Here is a 20,298-nt window from a genome sequence, read left to right on the forward strand (position 1 = left end):
AGAAAGATATTCTTAGAAGGTAAAATTAAAAAACTGAAGTGAAAATCATGTGCTGTGGCAGCTCCTTCAGAGATGATAGGTTCAGCATCTTCAAAATAGTATTTCAGGCATTTGATTGTGATTCTTAAAATACTTTGAATTTTACATATAATTCTGTCATCTCCCATTAAATCTCCCATTTAATCCTACGAGGTAGCATTAAATCTCCCATTTAATCCTACGAGGTAGGATTAAATCTGTGTTGTTTACATTTAATTATTCATTTCTACTGATTGAAATCAGCTTTGTTAACTGTTGGTGAAATATTTTTCTCTGAATGATTATTCCATTCTGGTTTCTTTTCCGAGAATCTGAAATCAAGAAGGTCATGACTGAATATGCTGCATCTCCTGAATGGATTGTGCTATTCCTGCAACTGGAAATGGACGTTGCTAAAGTCCCAGTAGGTTAGCAGATCAGGTTTATTTTTATCTCTGAAGTTCTCAATAGGTGGCTCCTCTGCACCTTACATATTGTGGGGCTGTGTGGTATTCAGATACCAAACACATCGTGCAGTTCAGTTGATTGTTGTATGCTTGTAACCTGCTGCCCAAAGCTGTGTTCAGTCTTCCACCTTTGAACTCACAGGGGACAAAACAGAAGTCTGGAAGATTTTAGCTGTTGCTTTCCAATTTGTGAGGGCTAATAATATCGCCTTTTTACTTGACTTTTGTAGCTACACTTTCTACTCATTGTTTGGGTCTACGTGAATGTTCCCACTGGTTTTCTTTATCTATCATTAACATGCTTTACGTTCAACACCAAGAAAGAATTACTCACGGTATTATTATTGATTAAGATCACTTCATTACCCTGAATCAAGCTAGATTGCTTATTAGGATTTAGTTTTGATTTCAACAAGTCCTAAAGACATACCTTATCTTATTACAACATGTTATTGGAAGAAGAATTCATTGGGACATGCTTAAGTGCTCCTTTGTAAGAATGGAAGAATAAACAGATGAAGGATTACCATGGCCTTCTCCTATTATCCAGCCTATAGCTAATTTCATATCTGCATTTCTAATTGCCTGTACTCTCATCCACAAAAGGGTAATGACTCTGATAAAGTTTGCCTTCAGCAGATAATCCTAATGGATAGTTGGAAAAACAGACAATTATAAACTCTGAAATTTAGCTGCTAGTTAACTGAGTCAACTAATCTTAAATTAGGGAGCAGTTATTGACTAAAATTACTCACAATGCCCTGTGGATTGGGAGATTAAAAGAAATTGCACAGAATATCAGTATGAATAAAATAAGCTTTCAAATACTGGCTGCAATCCAGAAACATATAAAATATGTGAATGTTAAATTGACAGGGGGAAAACACTCACATTTATTGGGCACAATTGTGGGATATTTCCTGTCATTACTTCAGAATATTTCTTTCCAACCAATGGCGTAGTTGTAAATAGTAGTCACTGTTGGAAGTTTAACAACCAGATTACAACCAAGAACCTCCAGCAATCAGCCTGTACTGTACAAAAGTCTCAGATACCCTACATTTTATATAAATGTTCATTTTTTGTCTACTGCATTAGTGTGTAGGTAGACATACTTTCATTTTCCAAAAAAATAAATGTCTGTATTTCATTAGATCTAGGTGTCCTTGTTCATCAGTCACTGAAAGTAAGCATGCAGGTACAGCAGGTAGTGAAGAAACCTAATGGCATGTTGGCCTTCATAACAAGGGGGGGGGGGGGTTGAGTATAGGAGCAAAGAGGTCCTTCTGCAGTTGTACAGGGCCCTGGTGAGACCACACCTGAAGTATTGTGTTCAGTTTTGGTCTCCAAATTTGAGGAAGGACATTCTTGCTATTGAGGGAGTGCAGCGTAGGTTCACAAGGTTGATTCCCAGGATGGCGGGACTGTCATATGTTGAAAGATTGGAGCGACTGGGCTTGTATACACTGGAATTTAGAAGGATGAGAGGGGATCTGATTGAAACATATAAGATTATTAAGGGATTGGACACGCTAGAGGCAGGAAACATGTTTCCGATGTTGGGGGTGTCCAGAACCAGAGGCCACAGTTTAAGAATAAGGGGTAAGTCATTTAGAACAGAGCTGAGGAAAAACTTTTTCACCCAGAGAGTTTTGGATCTATGGAATGCTCTGCCCCAGAAGGCAGTGGCGGCCAGTTCTCTGGATACTTTCAAGAAAGAGTTAGATAGGGCTCTTAGAGATACGGGATACGGGGAGAAGGCAGGAACGGGGTACTGATTCTGGATGATCAGCCATGATTACAGTGAATGGCGGTGCTGGCTCGAAGGGCCAAATGGCCTACTCCTGCACCTATTGTCTATTGTCTATTAAAGAAAGTAACATCTTTAAGTAATAGACCACTTTTCAAATAAAAACCTGATGACTTTGTAGATACAGTATATAGGCCAATGCATAAAAAAACAAGGATAATAAACAAATGCTAATAATCAATGATACGATGAGTCGAATGAACTAAAGTGATGAACTGAAATGGAAATGGGTGTAGAATGAATCAAACTGGATGAAGGACAACCAAACTAAAAGGTGAGGGTGTGGCAGATGTTGACATTTTAACCTTTAAATCATCAATCCTTACACCATGACAAGGGTGAGCATAGCAACAAGACGCAAGGTGCTGATCCTGCATCAGCAAGGTCTCTCCCAAGATGAAATTACGTGGCAGACAGGAGTTTCAGGATGTGCTGTCCAAGCTCTTCCGAAGAAGCATAAAGAAACGGGCAAGACTGAGGACCAGAAACGCAGTGGTCGGTCATAGAGACTGAGTGCAGCAGATGAGAGATACATTGTACTGAATCCAAAGTAGTCCAGTATTGCTATCAGCTCTGAACTCACAGAAACCACTGGAACCCAAGTACACCCCTCTATAGTCCAGAGAAATCTTCTCAGAAGTGGTCTTCATGAAAGAGCTGCTGTCAAAAATCCATTCCTCCAAAGAGGAAACAAAGCCAAGAGACTCAGCTACACATAAAAACACAAGGACTGGGTGCTGAACAATGGCAGCAAGTGCTCTGGACTGACGAGTCAAAGGTGAATTCTTTTGGCTCTAACAGGAGGCAGTTTGTTCACAGAAGAGCTGGGGAGTACTACATGGACGAGTGTCCGCAGCAACAGTGAAGTAAAGTGGAGGTTTTATTGCAGGTTTGAGGTTGCATTTCTGCAAATGGAGTTGGTGATCCAGAGAGGATTAATGAAATCCTCAATGGTGAGAAGTACAAGCAGATTCCATCAGAGAGGCGTTTGACTGGTCCCAGCTTAATTCTGCAGCAGGATACTTACCCCAAACACACGGACATGGTCATGAAGAACTATCTTCAGGGCAAAGAAGAACAAACAGTTCTGCAACAGATGGCATAGCCTGCACAGCGCCCTGATCTCAACATCAAGGCTGTCTGGGATTACTTGGAGAGACTGAAGCAAGTGAGAGGAACTTGGCAAGTTCTCCAAGATGCTTGGAACAACCTACCAGCCGATTTTCTTATAAAACTGCACAGCAGTGTAGCTGAGAGAATTGATGCAGTTTTAAAGGCAAACAGTGGTCACACTAAATATTAATTTGATTTAGTTTTTTTTACTGTTTACTGCTCTTTATAGTAATTTTCTGATACTTAGAAAATTCTTTTAAAATTATTTTGGGAGCATCTTCATGTTAAAGAGTATTTTCACATGTGCCTGACTTTTGCATAGCACTGTACTTGACCCAGTCCAGACTTCAAGTTTGCCCACATTGAAAGCTGTTCCCATGGCAGCACTGGTGTGGCAGCTCTGCAGCACCAATGAACCTCAAAGCCTCATGTCACAGTGGTCCCATGAAGCACAGCAGTCCTCGAATGGCAGCTAGGTCTAAGAGAGCACATCCCAGGACCCCGCTCCACCACCACGAGCCCTCCTGATGGCTTTGTAACAGCTTGATGCAGTCATTTCCATCTGCTCTGTCTTGGTTGTTCCAAAAATTTATAGTTTAAATAGATGGGAATAATTTTAAAGGGATTTGAACTGAATAGAATTGACTTTATTGCATCGTTCACATACATGAGGAGTAAAAATATTTACATTACGTCTCCGTCTAAATGTGCAATTTATAGTACTTTGTAATAAATAGCATACACAACAGGACAACTAATACAACATAGAAATACAGTTGTGTCAGCGTGAATTAATCAATCTGATGGCCTGGTGGAAGAAGCTGTCCCGGAGCCTGTTGGTCCTGGCTTTTATGCTGCGGTACCATTTCCCGGATGGTAGCAGCTGGAACAGTTTGTGGTTGGGGAAACTCCACTGATCCCGAATGATCCCTTGGGCTCTTTTTACTCACCTGTCTCTGTAAATGTCCTGAATAGTGGGAAGCTCACATTTCCAGGTGCGTTGGGCTGTCCGCACCAGTCTCTGCAGAGTCCTGCGATTGAGGGAAGTACAGTTCCCATACCAGGCAGTGATGCAGCCAGTCAGGCTGCTCTCAATTGTGCCTCTGGATAAAGTTCTTATGATTTAGGGACCCATACCAAACTTCTTCAACCATCTGAGGTGAAAGAGGCACTGTTGTGCTTTTTTAACCACACAGCTGGTACGTACAGACCATGTGAGTTCCTTGGTGATGTGTATGCCAAGGAACTTAAAGCTGTTCACCCTCTCAACCACAGATCCATTGACGGCAATAGGGGTTAGCCTGTCTCCATTCCTCCTGTAATCCACAACCAGCTCCTTTTGTTTTTGTGACTGTGGTGAACTACATATACCTGTCTGGACACGCCCCTCTGCTGACTGCTCCTGTGGCTCCTCCCACAGACCCCTGTATAAAGGCGATTGGAGGCACTGCTCCTCCCTCAGTCTCCAGGATGTTGTGTGGTGGGCTCTTGCTGCTAATCGTGGTCTCTTGCAGCTAATAAAAGCCTATTGTTCGGCTCCCGTCTCCGAGAGTTATTGATGGTGCATCAGTGACATTGAGGGAGCGGTTGTTTTCTTGACATCACTGTGTCAGGGTGATGACTTCCCTGTAGGCTGCCTCATTATTATTTGAGATTAGACCAATCAGTGTAGTGTCATCTGCAAATTTAATTACTGTAGCAGATTGGAGCTGTGGGTGGTGACACAGTCAAGGGTATACTGTGACTGCACCCTTGTACAGGAAGGGGTTAGTACACAGCCCTTAGGGGCTCCTGTGTTGAGGGTCAGAGGGGCAGAGGTGAGGGAGCCCACTCTTCCCACCTGCCAGCGATCTGACAGGAAATTTGAGACCGAGGTCTCTGAGCTTCTTGCTGAGCCTGGATAGAACTATGGTGTTGAATGCTGAACTGTAGTCCAAGAACAGCATTCTTATGTAAGCATCCTTCTTCTCCAGATGTGTAAGGAAGGTGTGTAGAGCAGTGACTATTGCATCATCTGTCAATTGGTTGTGTCGGTAGGCAAATTGTAGGGGGTCCAGTGTGGATGGCAGCAAGCTGCAGATGTAGTCCTTGACCAGCCTCTCAAAGCATTTGCTTATTATTAAGGTGAGTGCGACAGGACGCCAGTCGATCAAACATGTTGCTTGGGTCTTTTTAGGTACTGGGACAATGGTGGATAATTTGAAGTAGGAGGGCACTCTACATTGGGAGAGGGAGAGATTAAAAATATCAGTAAACACACCTGCCAGTTGTGCTGTGCACATCCTGAGTACTCACCCTGGGATGCTGTCCGGTCCCGCAGCCTTGCGACTGTCCACTCGTTGGAAACACCTGCGTACTTCAGCCTCAGAGGTGACCAAGCTGCTGGTTGCTTTGGCGGTTGTCCTCGGGGGCTCAACGTTGGCGACATCGAGCCGAGCATAAAAAAAAATTAAGCTCATCTGGGAGAGAGGCAGCAATGTTGGCAGCACCCCTGCGTTTAGCTTTGAAGTCTGTGACGGTGTGCTGACTTTGCCGTAAGCTGCGTGTGTTGTTGCTGGAGAACTGTGTCTGGACATTGTCCCTGTCTGTTGTTTCGCTGCCTTGATGACGTTGCACAGATCATAGCTGCACTTTGTGAGCTTCTGCTGATTACCGGTAGTGTAAGCTCTGTGTCGCACGGTAAGTGCTGCTTGCGTGGAACTGTTGATCCAGGGTTTCTGGTTCAGATTGACCCTGACCGACTTTTGGGGGACAACATCCTTGATGCACTTCCGAATGAAGCTCGTGACCCCTTCTGTGAACTCGGAGACATCCTCATTATGGAAGACATTCCAGTCGACGTCATCAAAGCAGTCCTGTAGCATGGAGACCGATTGGTCAGGCCAACAGTGGACAGTTTTAACTATGGCCGCCTCTTGTTTCAGCTTCTGCCTGTACCTCAGCAGAAGCAAGATGGAGGAGTGATCCGACTTTCCAAACGAGCGCTTTGTAAGCATTGCAGAAGGGAGAGTAGCAGTGGTCGAGTAGATAGATAGATAGATACTTTATTCATCCCCATGGGGAAATTCAGCATTTTTTTCCAATGTCCCATACACTTGTTGTAGCAAAAACTCATTACATACAATACTTAACTCAGTAATAATATGATATGCATCTAAATCACTAACTCAAAAAGCATTAATAATAGCTTTAAAAAAGTTCTTAAGTCCTGGCAGTTGAATTGTAAAGCCTAATGGCATTGGGGAGTATTGACCTCTTCATCCTGTCTGAGGAGCATTGCATCGACAGTAACCTGTCGCTGAAACTGCTTCTCTGTCTCTGGATGGTGCTATGTAGAGGATGTTCAGGGTTTTCCATAATTGACCGTAGCCTACTCAGCGCCCTTCGCTCAGCTACCGATGTTAAACTCTCCAGTACTTTGCCCACGACAGAGCCCGCCTTCCTTACCAGCTTATTAAGACGTGAGGCGTCCTTCTTCTTAATGCTTCCTCCCCAACACGCCACCACAAAGAAGAGGGCGCTCTCAACAACTGACCTATAGAACATCTTCAGCATCTCACTGCAGACATTGAATGACGCCAACCTTCTAAGGAAGTACAGTCGACTCTGTGCCTTCCTGCACAAGGCATCTGTGTTGGCAGTCCAGTCTAGCTTCTCGTCTAACTGTACTCCCAGATACTTGTAGGTCTTAACCTGCTCCACACATTCTCCATTAATGATCACTGGCTCCATATGAGGCCTAGATCTCCTAAAGTCCACCACCATCTCCTTGGTCTTGGTGACATTGAGACGCAGGTAGTTTGAGTTGCACCATATCACAAAGTCCTGTATCAGTTTCCTATACTCCTCCTCCTGTCCATTCCTGACACACCCCACTATGGCCGTGTCATCAGCGAACTTCTGCACATGGCAGGACTCCGAGTTATATTGGAAGTCAGATGTGTACAGGGTGAACAGGACCGGAGAGAGTACGGTTCCCTGTGGCGCTCCTATACTGCTGACCACCGTGTCAGACCTACAGTCTCCCAACCGCACATACTGAGGTCTATCTGTATGCTATCTCCCCTTGAGCTCAGCTGGATGTGTTGACAAAACTTCAGACAGTGATGCTCTATTAAGGTCACCAGTGAGAATGAAGGCAGCCCCCGGGTGTGCAGTCTCCAGGGAGCTGATGGTCTCGTACGGTTCCTTGGGAGGCAGGTCAGCATCAGACTGCGGTGGAATGTACTGTGATGATAACAGCCATGAACTCCCTAGGCAGCTAGAAAGATCTACACAGCAGCACAAGGTACTCCGGATTCGGGGAACAAAAGGATTTGAGGGCATGCACATTCCAGGGGTCACACCAAGCATTATTGACCTTGACGCATACCCCACCTCCTTTACTCTTCCCAGAGGGGGTTTTACGCCTGTCTGCCTGGAACAGGGAGAACCTGAAGGGTTCGATGGCACGATCTGGTATCTCCTCCATCAGCCATGTCTCCACGAGGCATAAAACGTTATATTTCTTTGTTTTCCGCTGGTAGGAGATTTTGGCTCTCATTTCGCACAGCTTGTTGTCCAGGGACTGAATGTTAGCCAGGAGTATGCTAGGGAATGGCGGCCAATTAGAACACCGTCTCAGCCTCACCGGGTTGCCGGCCCTTCTGCCTCACCTCTGGCGCCACTTCCGAGGTAGCAGTGGTGTAATAAATGAGCCTCCCATGGATCGCGTAAGCAGGGGTTCCCAGTGTAGAAACGGAGGCACGTTGTGGTTAAATGCCATCTTCCCGATGTTCAGAAGAGTCAGTCTATCATATCTGATGTGACTATCAGGATCTTGAACAAGAAAAGCGAAGGAAATTGCGGAAATTAACAGGACACGGTAAAATTGGTCAAGAGCTTGCAACATGGCTGCTGTACACGGCGCCATCTTGAGCAATATAAATTATTACTTTAATATACCACATTCATCAGAGATAAATTTAAATTAAAGCACTCATGTTAGTCAATTCAAAGCAGAAAAAGCTGCTTCTGTTTAGCTCAGCAAACCCTTTCAAACGGCTGCGTAAAGCTGTGGGACTGCTTACAGCGTATATCTAACCTCTCATACAGGACTGTCCTCATGATTCTGGGGGCATAGTGAGAGATCAGACAGGACTGCAATCCCATTTTTGTACTGCTCCAATGTACAGAAACTGATTCTGATCTGAATTATGGCAACATGACTAAGCTAATGAATAGATAATTTGGAGTTATTTAAGTGATACAGCACCTCCCTGCTTATAATTAAAGTAATGCTATTCTTTACTTCCATCTGATTTAATGACTCACCCATTGTGTTACTGACTCTGCAGCATTCCACTTGCACTGTGACGAGGGTGACAACCCGTAACATTCAACCTGTGCCTCTGAAGTAGGATAAGCTCAGTTTGTGGTTTAAAGGGAGGAGGCTTACGAGCAGATAAATGAGAGAGGAGGGAGGGCAGAGAAGGTAACTAAAAAGGGGAAAGGGTTAAGGAGTAAAGGTGACATTACCTCTTTCTGAGGGGGGACTAGCTGGTCTTCACAGTTGGAAAGATCTTTTTCCTTAAGTAGTATTTTTTGTAATTGATAGATTGGAACATTGTTTATCAAGTCTTTGGAAATGGGGTAGGGCGCACTTTCTCATCTATTTACTATGATACAGCAGATGACCATCCCTCAGAAATAATCCATTCTCTGTTAAGTGTCTTGGGATGACCAAAAGTTGTGAGGGTACCCATGTCATTCTTAAAGAGGAGGCAAAAATTTGGGAGTTGCCTAATAGGATTCGATCAGACATGGACAGATTCTGAAATAGCAAGGGCTGAATGTCATTTCTCATTCCCAACTAACCACTCTCACCTACACCAATTATTATTCATCTGAGGAGGAGTTTAACACAAACATGTAAGCAAGCAGGAAATGATGCTAAAACATGAGCAGCACTAAATAATGTCAGAGTACAGCATTAAGCTTCCATTAAGCAGTGGAAGAAGCCTTCGACCGAGTTCCTTCTCAACTTGTCACGGCTTAAAGGATCACATGCCAATGTACTGGAAGGGGATAAGTTCAACAATCACCGTTATGAACAGTATTCTTGGAGTCTCTGTACTGACTCTTCCATTCTGCTATCAACAGGTAAATTCTACTCTGATTAAATTGAAGCAGGCCAGCAGGTGTTTCCTGTAATTTCCATTTCTATTCCGATTAAACCTTGACTCTAGCAAGCCGAGACAATGCTATTAACTCCAGTAAGACATGCTAGAGGCAATACCTCTTTGGTTTTTGACTGTAGTTTTAATTTACTTTACTGCAGGCTTTCCTGTTTAATAACAGTTTTGTCTACATTATTTCCTACTTTGCAGAGGAGAAAATTTACGTGGGGGCATGATAATTGCTTGTGGAAAACCTGGAGTTCTGCATCTTGCACATGGGTTTTCACAGAGCTCTGTCTTCTGCATTGGTTTCCTTTCATCATTCTGCAGTGAAGCATTGAACAGATAACGTCCTGCTGTTATTCTGACTTGCATACACTCTAAATAATAGATTATATATGTTGAGAGGGGAAAAAACAAAAGTTCATTTAATCATATAGGAAGTGACCATAAGCAAATACTTTAATTTTTCTAACTTTAGTTACTTACTATAAATTACTAAATTAGCAGACAGTTTATCGGGCATTTTGAAAAGATCTATAAAAAGATTGGTTTAAGTGTTATGACCATTGTGGGAGCGGCCATAGTGTGAGTGGGTCACTCTTAGAGTGCAGAGATTGAGGCTTCGGCTCAAGAGAAGAGACAAAGGTAAGTTTCTGCTCAGTTTATTTCTTCCTTCGTCTATTTGTGCATAGCTCGAGTAGTGAGAATGGATCTGGGGTTAGTGGTGTGCTCTCCATTTTAGATATGGGAGTTCTGGGAAACCTCCGGTCTCCTTGATAACCACGTCTGTGCGAAGCGCGTCCAGCTGCAGGTTACAGATCATGTTAGGGAATTGGAACTACAGCTGGATGACCTCCAGCTCATTTGGGAGAATGAGACAGTGATACATAAGAGCTAAAGGGTTGTAGTCACCTCTAAACCGCAGGAGGCAGGTAGCTGGGTAACTCTGAGGGGAATCAGCAAATCATGCAGAGTACGTACTCCTATGGCCATTCCCCTCACTGTATTGTTTGGAATGACCTACCGGGGAGAGCCAGTGACCAGGTATCTAGCACTCTTTGGCTCAGAAAGGAAGGGGAGAGAAGGGGAGTGCGGTGGGGATAGGGGATTCAATGGTTAGGGGAGCAGACAAGAGATTCTGTGTATATTAGGGAGCCAGCTGGAGGGTATGTTGCCTCCCAGCTGTCAGGGTCAGGGATGTCTCAGACTGGGTCACAGCATTCTGAAGGGGGAGGGTGAGCAGCCAGAAGTCGTTGTTCATATTGGTCACAATGGTATAGGTAGGAAAAGAGATGAGATCCTAAGGAGAGAATATAAGGAGATAAGTATGAAGCTGAAAAGCAGGACCTCAAGGGTAGTAACCTTTGGGATTTCACCCTGTGTCACATGCCAAGAATAAGATGATTTGACACATGAGTGTGTGGCTGAGGAATTGGTGCAAGGGACAGGGTTTCAGATTTGTGGATCTGTGGGATCATCTTGTGCAGTCATATCTTCCGGGGAAGGTATGACACGTACACAAAGGACAAATTATATCTAAACTCAATGGGAACCACTATCCTTGTGGGCAAGAGTAGGCAGTTGATAGGGTAAAATTGTGATCAGTTAGATGGATTACAGTGTGAGTATTGTAATGCTCAGGTGATGAATTTAGAGCATGCATCAATATATGGAACTACAAAGTTGTGGCCATTATAGAGTCCTAGCTTTCACAAGGGCTGCTGGATGCTCTGGAGTTTAGATACTTCAAAAGGGACAGCAATCAAGGTAAGAGAGGTGGAGTGTGGCATTGCTAATCGGGGATAGTATCACTGGTGTAGAAAGGGAGGATGCCATGGAGGGAGATTGTCTACTGAGTCAGTGTGGTCTAAATTAGAAAGAGCAAGCTTTCAACTGGGAGTATTCTACAGACATTGAGGAACAGATTGGGAGGCAGATTTTGGAAAGGTGCAAAAGTAGCAGGGTTGTTGCTGTGGGTGACTTCAATTTTCCTAATATTGTTTGGCACTTCCTTATTGCAAGAAGTTTAGATAGGGCAAAATTTATTAGGTCTGTCCAGAAAGGGTTTCTGACACAGAGAAGAGGCTATGCTTCAAATAGTATTCAGGAATGAAACTGGTTAGGAGACAGATCTCTGGGTGGGTGAGCAATTTGGAGACAGTGACCACAACTCCCTTACCTTGACTATAGCTTTAGATAAGGTTAGCTGCATATTTAATTAGTGGAGGGCAAATTATGGTGCCCTTAAGGCAGGTGTAAATTGTCAACAGATGTGTTCAGACAAATGTACAACCGATATGTGGAGGTTGTTAATGGGACACTTGCATAGGGTTCTGGGTAGGTTTGTTCCACTGAGGCAAGAAAAGGATGGTATGGTGAAGGAACCATAGTTGACAAGAGATGTGGAACATCTTGTCAAGAGGAAGGAAGTATCTTACTTAAAGTTTAGGATGCAAAGATCAGAAAGAGCTCTAGAGAGTTACAAGATATGCCAGGAAGGAGCTGAAGAATGGACTTAGAGAGAGCTAGAAAGAGACATGAGAAGGCCTTGGGGAGTAGGATTAAGGAAAACCCCAAAGTGTTCTACATATATGTGAAGAACAGTAGAATGATTAGAGTGAAGGTAGGACTGATCAGGGATGAAGAGGGAACATATGTGTGGAGTTGGAGGGGATAGGGGAGATCCTTAATGAGTAATCCCCAGTGAGAGGGGCCTTGACAGCTGTGAGGACATCATAAAACAGGCTGCATTCAAACATGTTGACATAAAGAAAAAGAATATTACTTAAAGAATGGAACTTCTGAAAAACATTGAGAGAGATAAATCCCTGGGGCCAGGTGGGATATCTCCCAGGTTACACTGGGAAGTGTGGGAAGAGAATCTGTGTCTTTGGCAATGGTATTTGCATCCTCACTGGCTACAGAAGATTGGATGTTGGCAAATATTCTTCCTTTGTTTACGAAAGTGAGTTGGGATAATCTGGGAATTATAGACCATTGAGCCATACTTCAGTGTTGGGCAAGTTGTTAGAGAAGATCCTTAGAGACGGGATTTATGAGCATTTGGAGAAGCATAGTCTGATTAGGGATAATCAGCATGGCTCTGTGAGAGGCAGGTCATGCCTCATGAGGCTGACTGAATTCTTTGAGGATGTGACAAAGCACTTTGATGAATGTAGAGCAGTGGATGTGGTTTATATGGATTTTAGTAAGGCATTTGATAAGGTTCCCCATGGTGGGATCATTCAGAAAGTCGAGCGGCATGGGATCCAAAAAAAATTGGTTATATGAAAACGGAATTGGCTTGCCCATAGAGGCAGAAGGTGGTAGTAGAGGGAGCATATTCTGGCTGGAGGTCGATGACCAGTGACCAGTGGTGTTCCACAGGGATCTGTTCTGGGACTCCTGCTCTTTTCCTAATTTTAATTTCTCTGATTTTTCTAAACGACTTGGTTGAAGAAAGGGAAGTATGGGTTAGTAAGTTTGCAGATGACATGAGGGATGGTGGAGTTGTAGATAGTGTTGAAGTCTTTTGCAGTTTACAATGGGACATTGCTGAGGAGTGGCAGATGGAGTTCAATCTGAAATGATTTACTTTGGGAATATCGAATTTGAAGGAAGAATACAGGGTTAATGACAGGATTCTTAGCACAGGATTCTTAGATTCTTAGTGGAGGAACAGAGGGATCTTGGGGTCCACGTTTATCAATCCCTCAAGTTGATAGGGTTATGCGCTGGACTCAATTAATCGGGGGAATGAGTTTAAGAGCTGTGAGGTAATGTTGCAGCTCTATAAAACCCTGGCTAGGCTACACCTGGAATTTGTGTTCAGTTCTGGTCGCCTCATTAAAGGAAGGATGTGGAAGCTTTATAGGGGGTGCAGAGGTGATTTACCAGGATGCTGCCTGGATTACAGAGCATATTTTATGAAGGTAGGTTGAATGAGGTAGGGTTTTTCTCTTTGGAGCAAAAGAGAATGAGAGGCAAGTTGATTGAGGTGTATAAGATAAGTCAAGAAGATAGCTAGAGACTTTTTCCCAGAGTAGAAATGAATAACATGAGGGGACTTAGTTTTAAGGTGGTTGGAGGAAAGTATAGGGTGGGTGTCAGAGTTAAGTTTTACTCACAACATTGTGGGCTGAAGGGCCTGTAATGTGCTGTAGATTGTCTATGTTCTATGTCCACTCTGAGAGTGGTGTGTATGCAGAATGCTCTGCCAGGGCTGTGGTAGAGGCAGATAGATCAGGGAAATTTAAGAACCTCTTAGATAGGCATATGGATGATAGCAGAATTGAGAGCTATGTGGGAGGGAAGGCTTAGATTGATCTGAGAGTAGTTTATAAGTTCAGCACAACATTGTGGGCTGAAGGGTCTATACTGTGCTCTGGTGTTCTGTTTCTAAATATCCGTGGAATATTGTAATCATAGATTAATACAGCACAGGAACAGGCCTATCGGCTCAACAGGTCTATGCCGACCACAACATCTTCCCTGTCCACAACCCTCCAAGCCCTACCCCTCCATATATGTACCTACACAAGTGCCTCTCGAATATTACGATTGTATCCATCTCAGTTACATCCTCAAGCAGCCCATTTCAGATACTCACTCTGCTCTGTCTGAAGAAGTTACCTCTCAGCTCTTTTTCAAATCTCTACCCTCTAATCCTGAATCTGTGCCTTCTAGTTTTGGATTCCCCTGTAATGCAGAAAGACTCTGATCACTGACCTTCTCCATGTTCTCATGATTTTATAAACTTCAGTGAGGTGGCCTCTCATTCTCCTGTGCTCCAGGGAATAACGATCCAGCATTGCCAACCTCTGCCTATAACTCAGGTCGTCTGGACCAGGCACCATCCTCATAAAGCTCTCCTCCACCCTCTCGAGCTTGGCATTCCCTTTCCTATAATAGGGTGACCAAAACTCTACATGCTACTCCAAGTGCAAACTCACTAAAATGTCCTATATAAATGCAGCATAATATTCCTACTCCTAAATTCGATGCCGTGATGAAGGGCAGCATGCTAAATGCTTCCTTTCCCCACCCTGTCTTAGATGTACAGCCACTTTCAATGAACTATGCACCTGCAGTCCCACATTCCTCTGTTCCACAACACTCACTAGTGCCCTGCCATTCGATCTATAGGCCCTACCCTGACTTGAATGTCCAAAATGCATTGCCTCAAGCTGAGCTGAAATCCATTTGCCCCCATCCCCCCCAACTGAGTTTATAGTTCATTGTAACTGCTTCACTCTTAGCAAAACTCCTAATTTAGTATGATCAGCAAACTTGCTAATTGTACCATGTACATTCACATCCACATCATTTACATAAATAATGAAAAATAGAGGCTCCATCTCTGTCTCCTGAGGCACTTTACTAGTCACAGGCCTCCTGTAGGAGAGCTGACCTTCAAACATCGCCCCTTGTTTCCTATCATTGAGCAGATTCAGTATTACAATTTTGACACAGGCAGCATTTTCTGAAACCTTCTATCACCACCATGCCATGCATTAACTGCAAATGAATGAGCAGAATCAGAATCAGGTTTATTATCACCAGCATGTCTTGTGAAATTTGTTAACATAGCACCAGCAGTTCAATGCAATACTTGATAATATAGAAAGAATAAGTAAATTACTGTAAGTATATATATATGTATATTGAATAGATAAAAATATTGCAAAAACAGGGGTTTTCAAAAAAAGTGAGGTGGTGTTCATGGGTTCAATGTCCATTTAGGAATCAGATGGCAGAGGGGAATAGATAGATAGATAGATAGATAGATAGATAGATACTTTATTCATCCCCATGGGGAAATTCAACTTTTTTCCAATGTCCCATACACTTGTTGTAGCAAAACTAATTACATACAATACAACTCAGTAAAAAAAAATATGATATGCATCTAAATCACTATCTCAAAAAGCATTAATAATAGCTTTTAAAAAGTTCTTAAGTCCTGGCGGTAGAATTGTAAAGCCTAATGGCATTGGGGAGTATTGACCTCTTCATCCTGTCTGAGGAGCATTGCATCGATAGTAACCTGTAGCTGAAACTGCTTCTCTGTCTCTGGATGGTGCTATGTAGAGGATGTTCAGAGTTATCCATAATTGACCGTAGCCTACTCAGCGCCCTTCGCTCAGCTACCGATGTTAAACTCTCCAGTACTTTGCCCACGACAGAGCCCGCCTTCCTTACCAGCTTATTAAGACGTGAGGCGTCCCTCTTCTTAATGCTTCCTCCCCAACACGCCACCACAAAGAAGAGGGTGCTCTCCACAACTGACCTATAGAACATCTTCAGCATCTCACTACAGACATTGAATGACGCCAACCTTCTAAGGAAGTACAGTCGACTCTGTGCCTTCCTGCACAAGGCATCTGTGTTGGCAGTCCAGTCTAGCTTTTCGTCTAACTGTACTCCCAGATACTTGTAGGTCTTAACCTGCTCCACATTCTCCATTAATGATCACTGGCTCCATATGAGGCCTAGATCTCCTAAAGTCCACCACCATCTCCTTGGTCTTGGTGATATTGAGACGCAGGTAGTTTGAGTTGCACCATATCACAAAGTCCTGTATCAGTTTCCTATACTCCTCCTCCTGTCCATTCCTGACACACCCCACTATGGCTGAATAAGCTGTTCCTGAATCGCTGAGTGTGTGCTTTCAGGCCTCTGTACCTCCTACCTGACAGTAACAGTGAAAACAAGGCATAGCCTGGCTGATGAGGGTCTTTAATAATGGATGTCACCTTTTTGAGGCACCGCTCCTTGAAAATGTCTTGGACGCTACGAGTGCTGGAACCCAAGATGGAGCCGACTAATTTTACAACTTTCTGTTGCTTCCTTCGGTCCTGTGCAGTAGCTGCACCATTCTCCCACATACCAGACAGTGATGCAGCCTCTCAGAATCCTCTCCATGGTACATCTATAGAAGCTTCCGAGTGTTTTAGTTGACAAACCAAATCTCTTTAAACTCCTAATGAAATATAGCTGCTGTCTTGCCTCTTTATACCTGCATTGATACGTTGAGAGCCAGGAACCTGAAATCGCTCACTCTTTCCACTTCTGATCCCTCTATGAGGATTGGTTTGTGTTCCCTCGTCTTACCCTTCCTGAAGTCCACAATCAGCTCTTCCGTGCAAGGTTGTTGCTGCAACAGCACTCAACTAGCTGGTATATCTCGCTCCTGTACGCCCTCTCATCTCCATCTGAGATTCCACCAACAATGATTGTATCATCAGCAAATTTATAGATGGTATTTGAGATATGCCTAGCCACACAGTCATGGGTATATAGAGCAGTGGGCTAAGCACACACCTGAGGTGCACCAGTATTGATCGTCAGGCTAATGGAATGTTGGCCTTTATTACAAAGGGAATTGAGTACAAGAGCAAGGAAATCCTCTTGCATTTGTACAGGGCCCTGGTGAGACCACACCTAGAGTATTGTGTACAGTTTTGGTCTCCAGGGTTAAGGAAGGACATCCTAGCTGTAGAGGAAGTGCAGCGTAGATTCACAAGGTTAATTCCTGGGATGTCCGGACTGTCTTACGCAGAGAGGTTAGAGAGACTGGGCTTGAACACGCTGGAATTAAGGATATCTGATTGCAACATATAAGATTATTAAGGGATTGGACAAGATAGAGGAAGGAAATATGTTCCAGATGCTGGGAGAGTCCAGTACCAGAGGGCATGGTTTGAGAATAAGGGGTAGGTCATTTAGGACAGAGTTAAAGAAAAACTTCTTCTCCCAGAGAGTTGTGGGGGTCTGGAATGCACTGCCTCAGAAGGCAGTGGAGGCCAATTCTCTGGATGCTTTCAAGAAGGAGCTAGATAGGTATCTTATGGATAGGGGAATCAAGGGATATGGGGACAAGGCAGGAACCGGGTATTGATAGTAGATGATCAGCCATGATCTCAGAATGGCAGTGCAGGCTCAAAGGGCCGAATGGTCTACTTCTGCACCTATTGTCTATTGTCTATTGTCAGTGAGAAGGAGATGTTATCAACAATGCGCACAGATTGTGGTCTTCCGGTTAGGAAGTCGAGGATCCAATTGCAGAGGGAGGCACAGAGGCCCAGGTTCTGTGCTTATCGATCAGGACTGTGGGAATGATGGTGCTAAATGCTGAGCTATAGACAACAAACAGCATTCTGACAGAGTGTTTATATTGTCCAGGTGACCTAAGGCCATGTGAAGAGCCATTGAGATTGTGTCTGCCATAGACCTACTGTGGTGATTGGCAAATTGCAGTGGGTCCAGGTTCTTGCTGAGACAGGGGTTCATTCTAGCCATGACCAAGCTCTCAAAGCATTTCATCACTGTAGATGCGAGTGCTACTGGGCAATAGTCGTTAAGGCAGCTCACACTACTCTTCTTGGGCACTGGTATAATTGCTGCCCTTTTGAAGCAGGTAGGAACTTTCGACCATAGTAGTGAGAGGTGGAAAAAGAGTATTGATTATATCATGTGCTTTGACTGTCAGATATACAATTCTTACAAGATGTATTGTGTTCAACTGCAGACTGCTGCAACATTCAAGGACTCAGGGACTTGGACTATATTTTATTGTGTGTGACTGTATTTTACAGCTATCTTATGCGTGCTATGTGTGCCTTGTGCTGTGAATGACTGTTGGTACTGTGTTTTGCATCTTGGTCCTGGAGTAACGCTGTTTCATAAAGCTGTATTCATGGGTATTCATGGTTGGTTGAATGAAAATTGAACTTGAACTACAAGTTCAGGGACCACCACACATTTTAGTTAGAGCCAGGATAAAAACTGAGAACAATCCATACATCAAGCAACATTTTTTAAAAGGTTATCAAACTGCAGCACCTTTCCCACTCCTCCAGGGCTAATAGACTTGCTATGCATTTCAGTTCTTAATATATATATGTCTAGTTTGACTCCTTAGTAAATAATGCAAAGAGCTCTTCTGACAAGGTTGGTGATGAGACTGTTGCTCACATTCACATTAAGGTTCAGAAGTATATTTACAAAATATTTGGAGGTCATTTGATGTGTGATTACTGCAGAATATGGTGCATGTCTTTTAAACACTTGGAAGAATGTCACCTTATGGTTGAAAGGTTGCGACTATGCTCAGAGACTATCAATTGGTTGTTTCTTGTAACATGGTTAAAGGAGCTGAAGGCTGACAGTTACTAGTGTTAGCTTGATCATTCTTGTCTCAGTGAGTATACCAGTATCAACAATATTCAGCTCTGTGGTGGTGGCATCGGTTAGTCTTGCGAGATCATGGATCTGTGCATGGAATAGTTTCCAGAGCGCAGGCCTGGGCAAGGTTGTATGGGAGACCGGCAGTTGCCCAAGCAGCAAGTCTCCCCTCTCCATGCCACCAATGTTGTCCAAGGGAAGGGCCAGAGCCAATACAGCTTGGCACCAGTGTCGTCGCAGGAGTTGCCAGAATGAGGTTGAAGGTAATGTCGGACTGCCTTAGGGACTCCAGCTCCGGATTTGTCCTCAGGGTTTAGTCCCGAAGCCTTTCCCATAAGTGGGTATGGCCTCAAGGCAGCGGAGATTTGAAATCAGAGTCTCTTAGATGGACTGCCTATAGATTAATTAAAGAAGGAACCACAATGCACTAGAGCCAGTACATAAAGGATGCTGGTCACAAGGTTAGTGGGAAAAGGATAAGACCAGTGAGATTTATTGGAAGACATGAAGTAAACTTATTCCAGGGCTCCTGTCATACAGGTTATTTGTCAAATTGATCCAATCACTGCTTCTGAGCAAACTTCAGATCAAAAACATTCTGACTTAACAAGAAGCAGCAATCAAATTAAAGTCTGGGCTTTTTATTGATCAACAACTTCAGTGGATAACCTAGCCACAGGTACCAGCAAGACATGGTAGTAGATGACCTTCTGTCGCTTAAGAGCAGAAGAATTGGTTTGAAGGTCTCTGGAGCTGATAAACTCCCAGGGACAAGGCATCGGCTCCAATACGACAGGTGAATTCAAGCCTGTACACCCTCTAAAGGAGTGCACCTTGTCACCTGACTCTCAACTTGGTGAAACTCTTAAATTAAGTTAATCAAACACAGTTAAGTAGAGGAAATGTTACAGAGACAACTTCAGTCGTCAGCCAGTTACAAAAATAAGCACAGGCAGAGCAGTGATGCTTTCTGCTGGGTAAAGAGCATGTAGACAAGGTAGAGGCTGGTTATGCAATGTCCATGCTGAAGTGAAAGTCATAGCAGCAAGCCAAAACAGAAACGGCAGAGGAGGTGTGCACAGAAAGGATCCAAAAGTTAACAGAGAGGAGAGAGCATGTTTGTAGTTTGCTTTTGGGAGTCAGGCTCATATTGCACTGTATTTAAGGGATCAGTGCTCATAAGCAACACAGATAAAAAGCTGGAGGAGTTCAGCAGCTTAGGCAGCATCCATGGAAATGAGTAAACAGTCGATGTTTTGGGCCGGAACTCTTCTTCAGGACTCGAAAGAAAGGGGGAAGTTGCCAGAATAAAAAGGTTGGGGGGCAGAGGATGGAGGGTAGCTGGAAGGTGATAGGTGAAGCCAGGCGGTTAGGAAAGGTAAAGGGCTGGAGAGGAGAGTGAACCATAGGAGAAAGGGAAGGAGGAGGGGACTCAGGGAGACTAGATAGGCAGGTGAGAAGAGGTAAGGGGATAGAGTGGGGAATAAAAGAAGATGGGAGAGGGGAGGAAGTTTTTTTACCGGACAGAGAAGTTGATATTTAT

At 43.8% G+C, this 20,298-nt stretch overlaps 1 protein-coding gene across 2 annotated transcripts in view; it reads left to right on the forward strand.

Annotated features, from left to right (window-relative positions):
• Positions 1 to 20,298, forward strand: part of LOC140735520 (putative sodium-coupled neutral amino acid transporter 10) — a 260,330-nt gene that overhangs the window by 194,447 nt on the left and 45,585 nt on the right. The window contains exon 1 of one of the 2 annotated variants that reach the window (XM_073060692.1): positions 9,380 to 9,549. The exons of the other annotated variant lie outside the window; for it this stretch is intronic. Coding sequence (XP_072916793.1) covers positions 9,454 to 9,549 — 96 coding nt within the window. The 5' untranslated portion in view covers positions 9,380 to 9,453. Of the gene's footprint in view, positions 1 to 9,379; positions 9,550 to 20,298 lie in introns of those variants that run through there. 2 annotated transcript variants of the gene reach the window in all.

Source organism: Hemitrygon akajei, chromosome 11 (assembly GCF_048418815.1).
Source record: "Hemitrygon akajei chromosome 11, sHemAka1.3, whole genome shotgun sequence".
NCBI lineage: Eukaryota > Metazoa > Chordata > Chondrichthyes > Myliobatiformes > Dasyatidae > Hemitrygon > Hemitrygon akajei.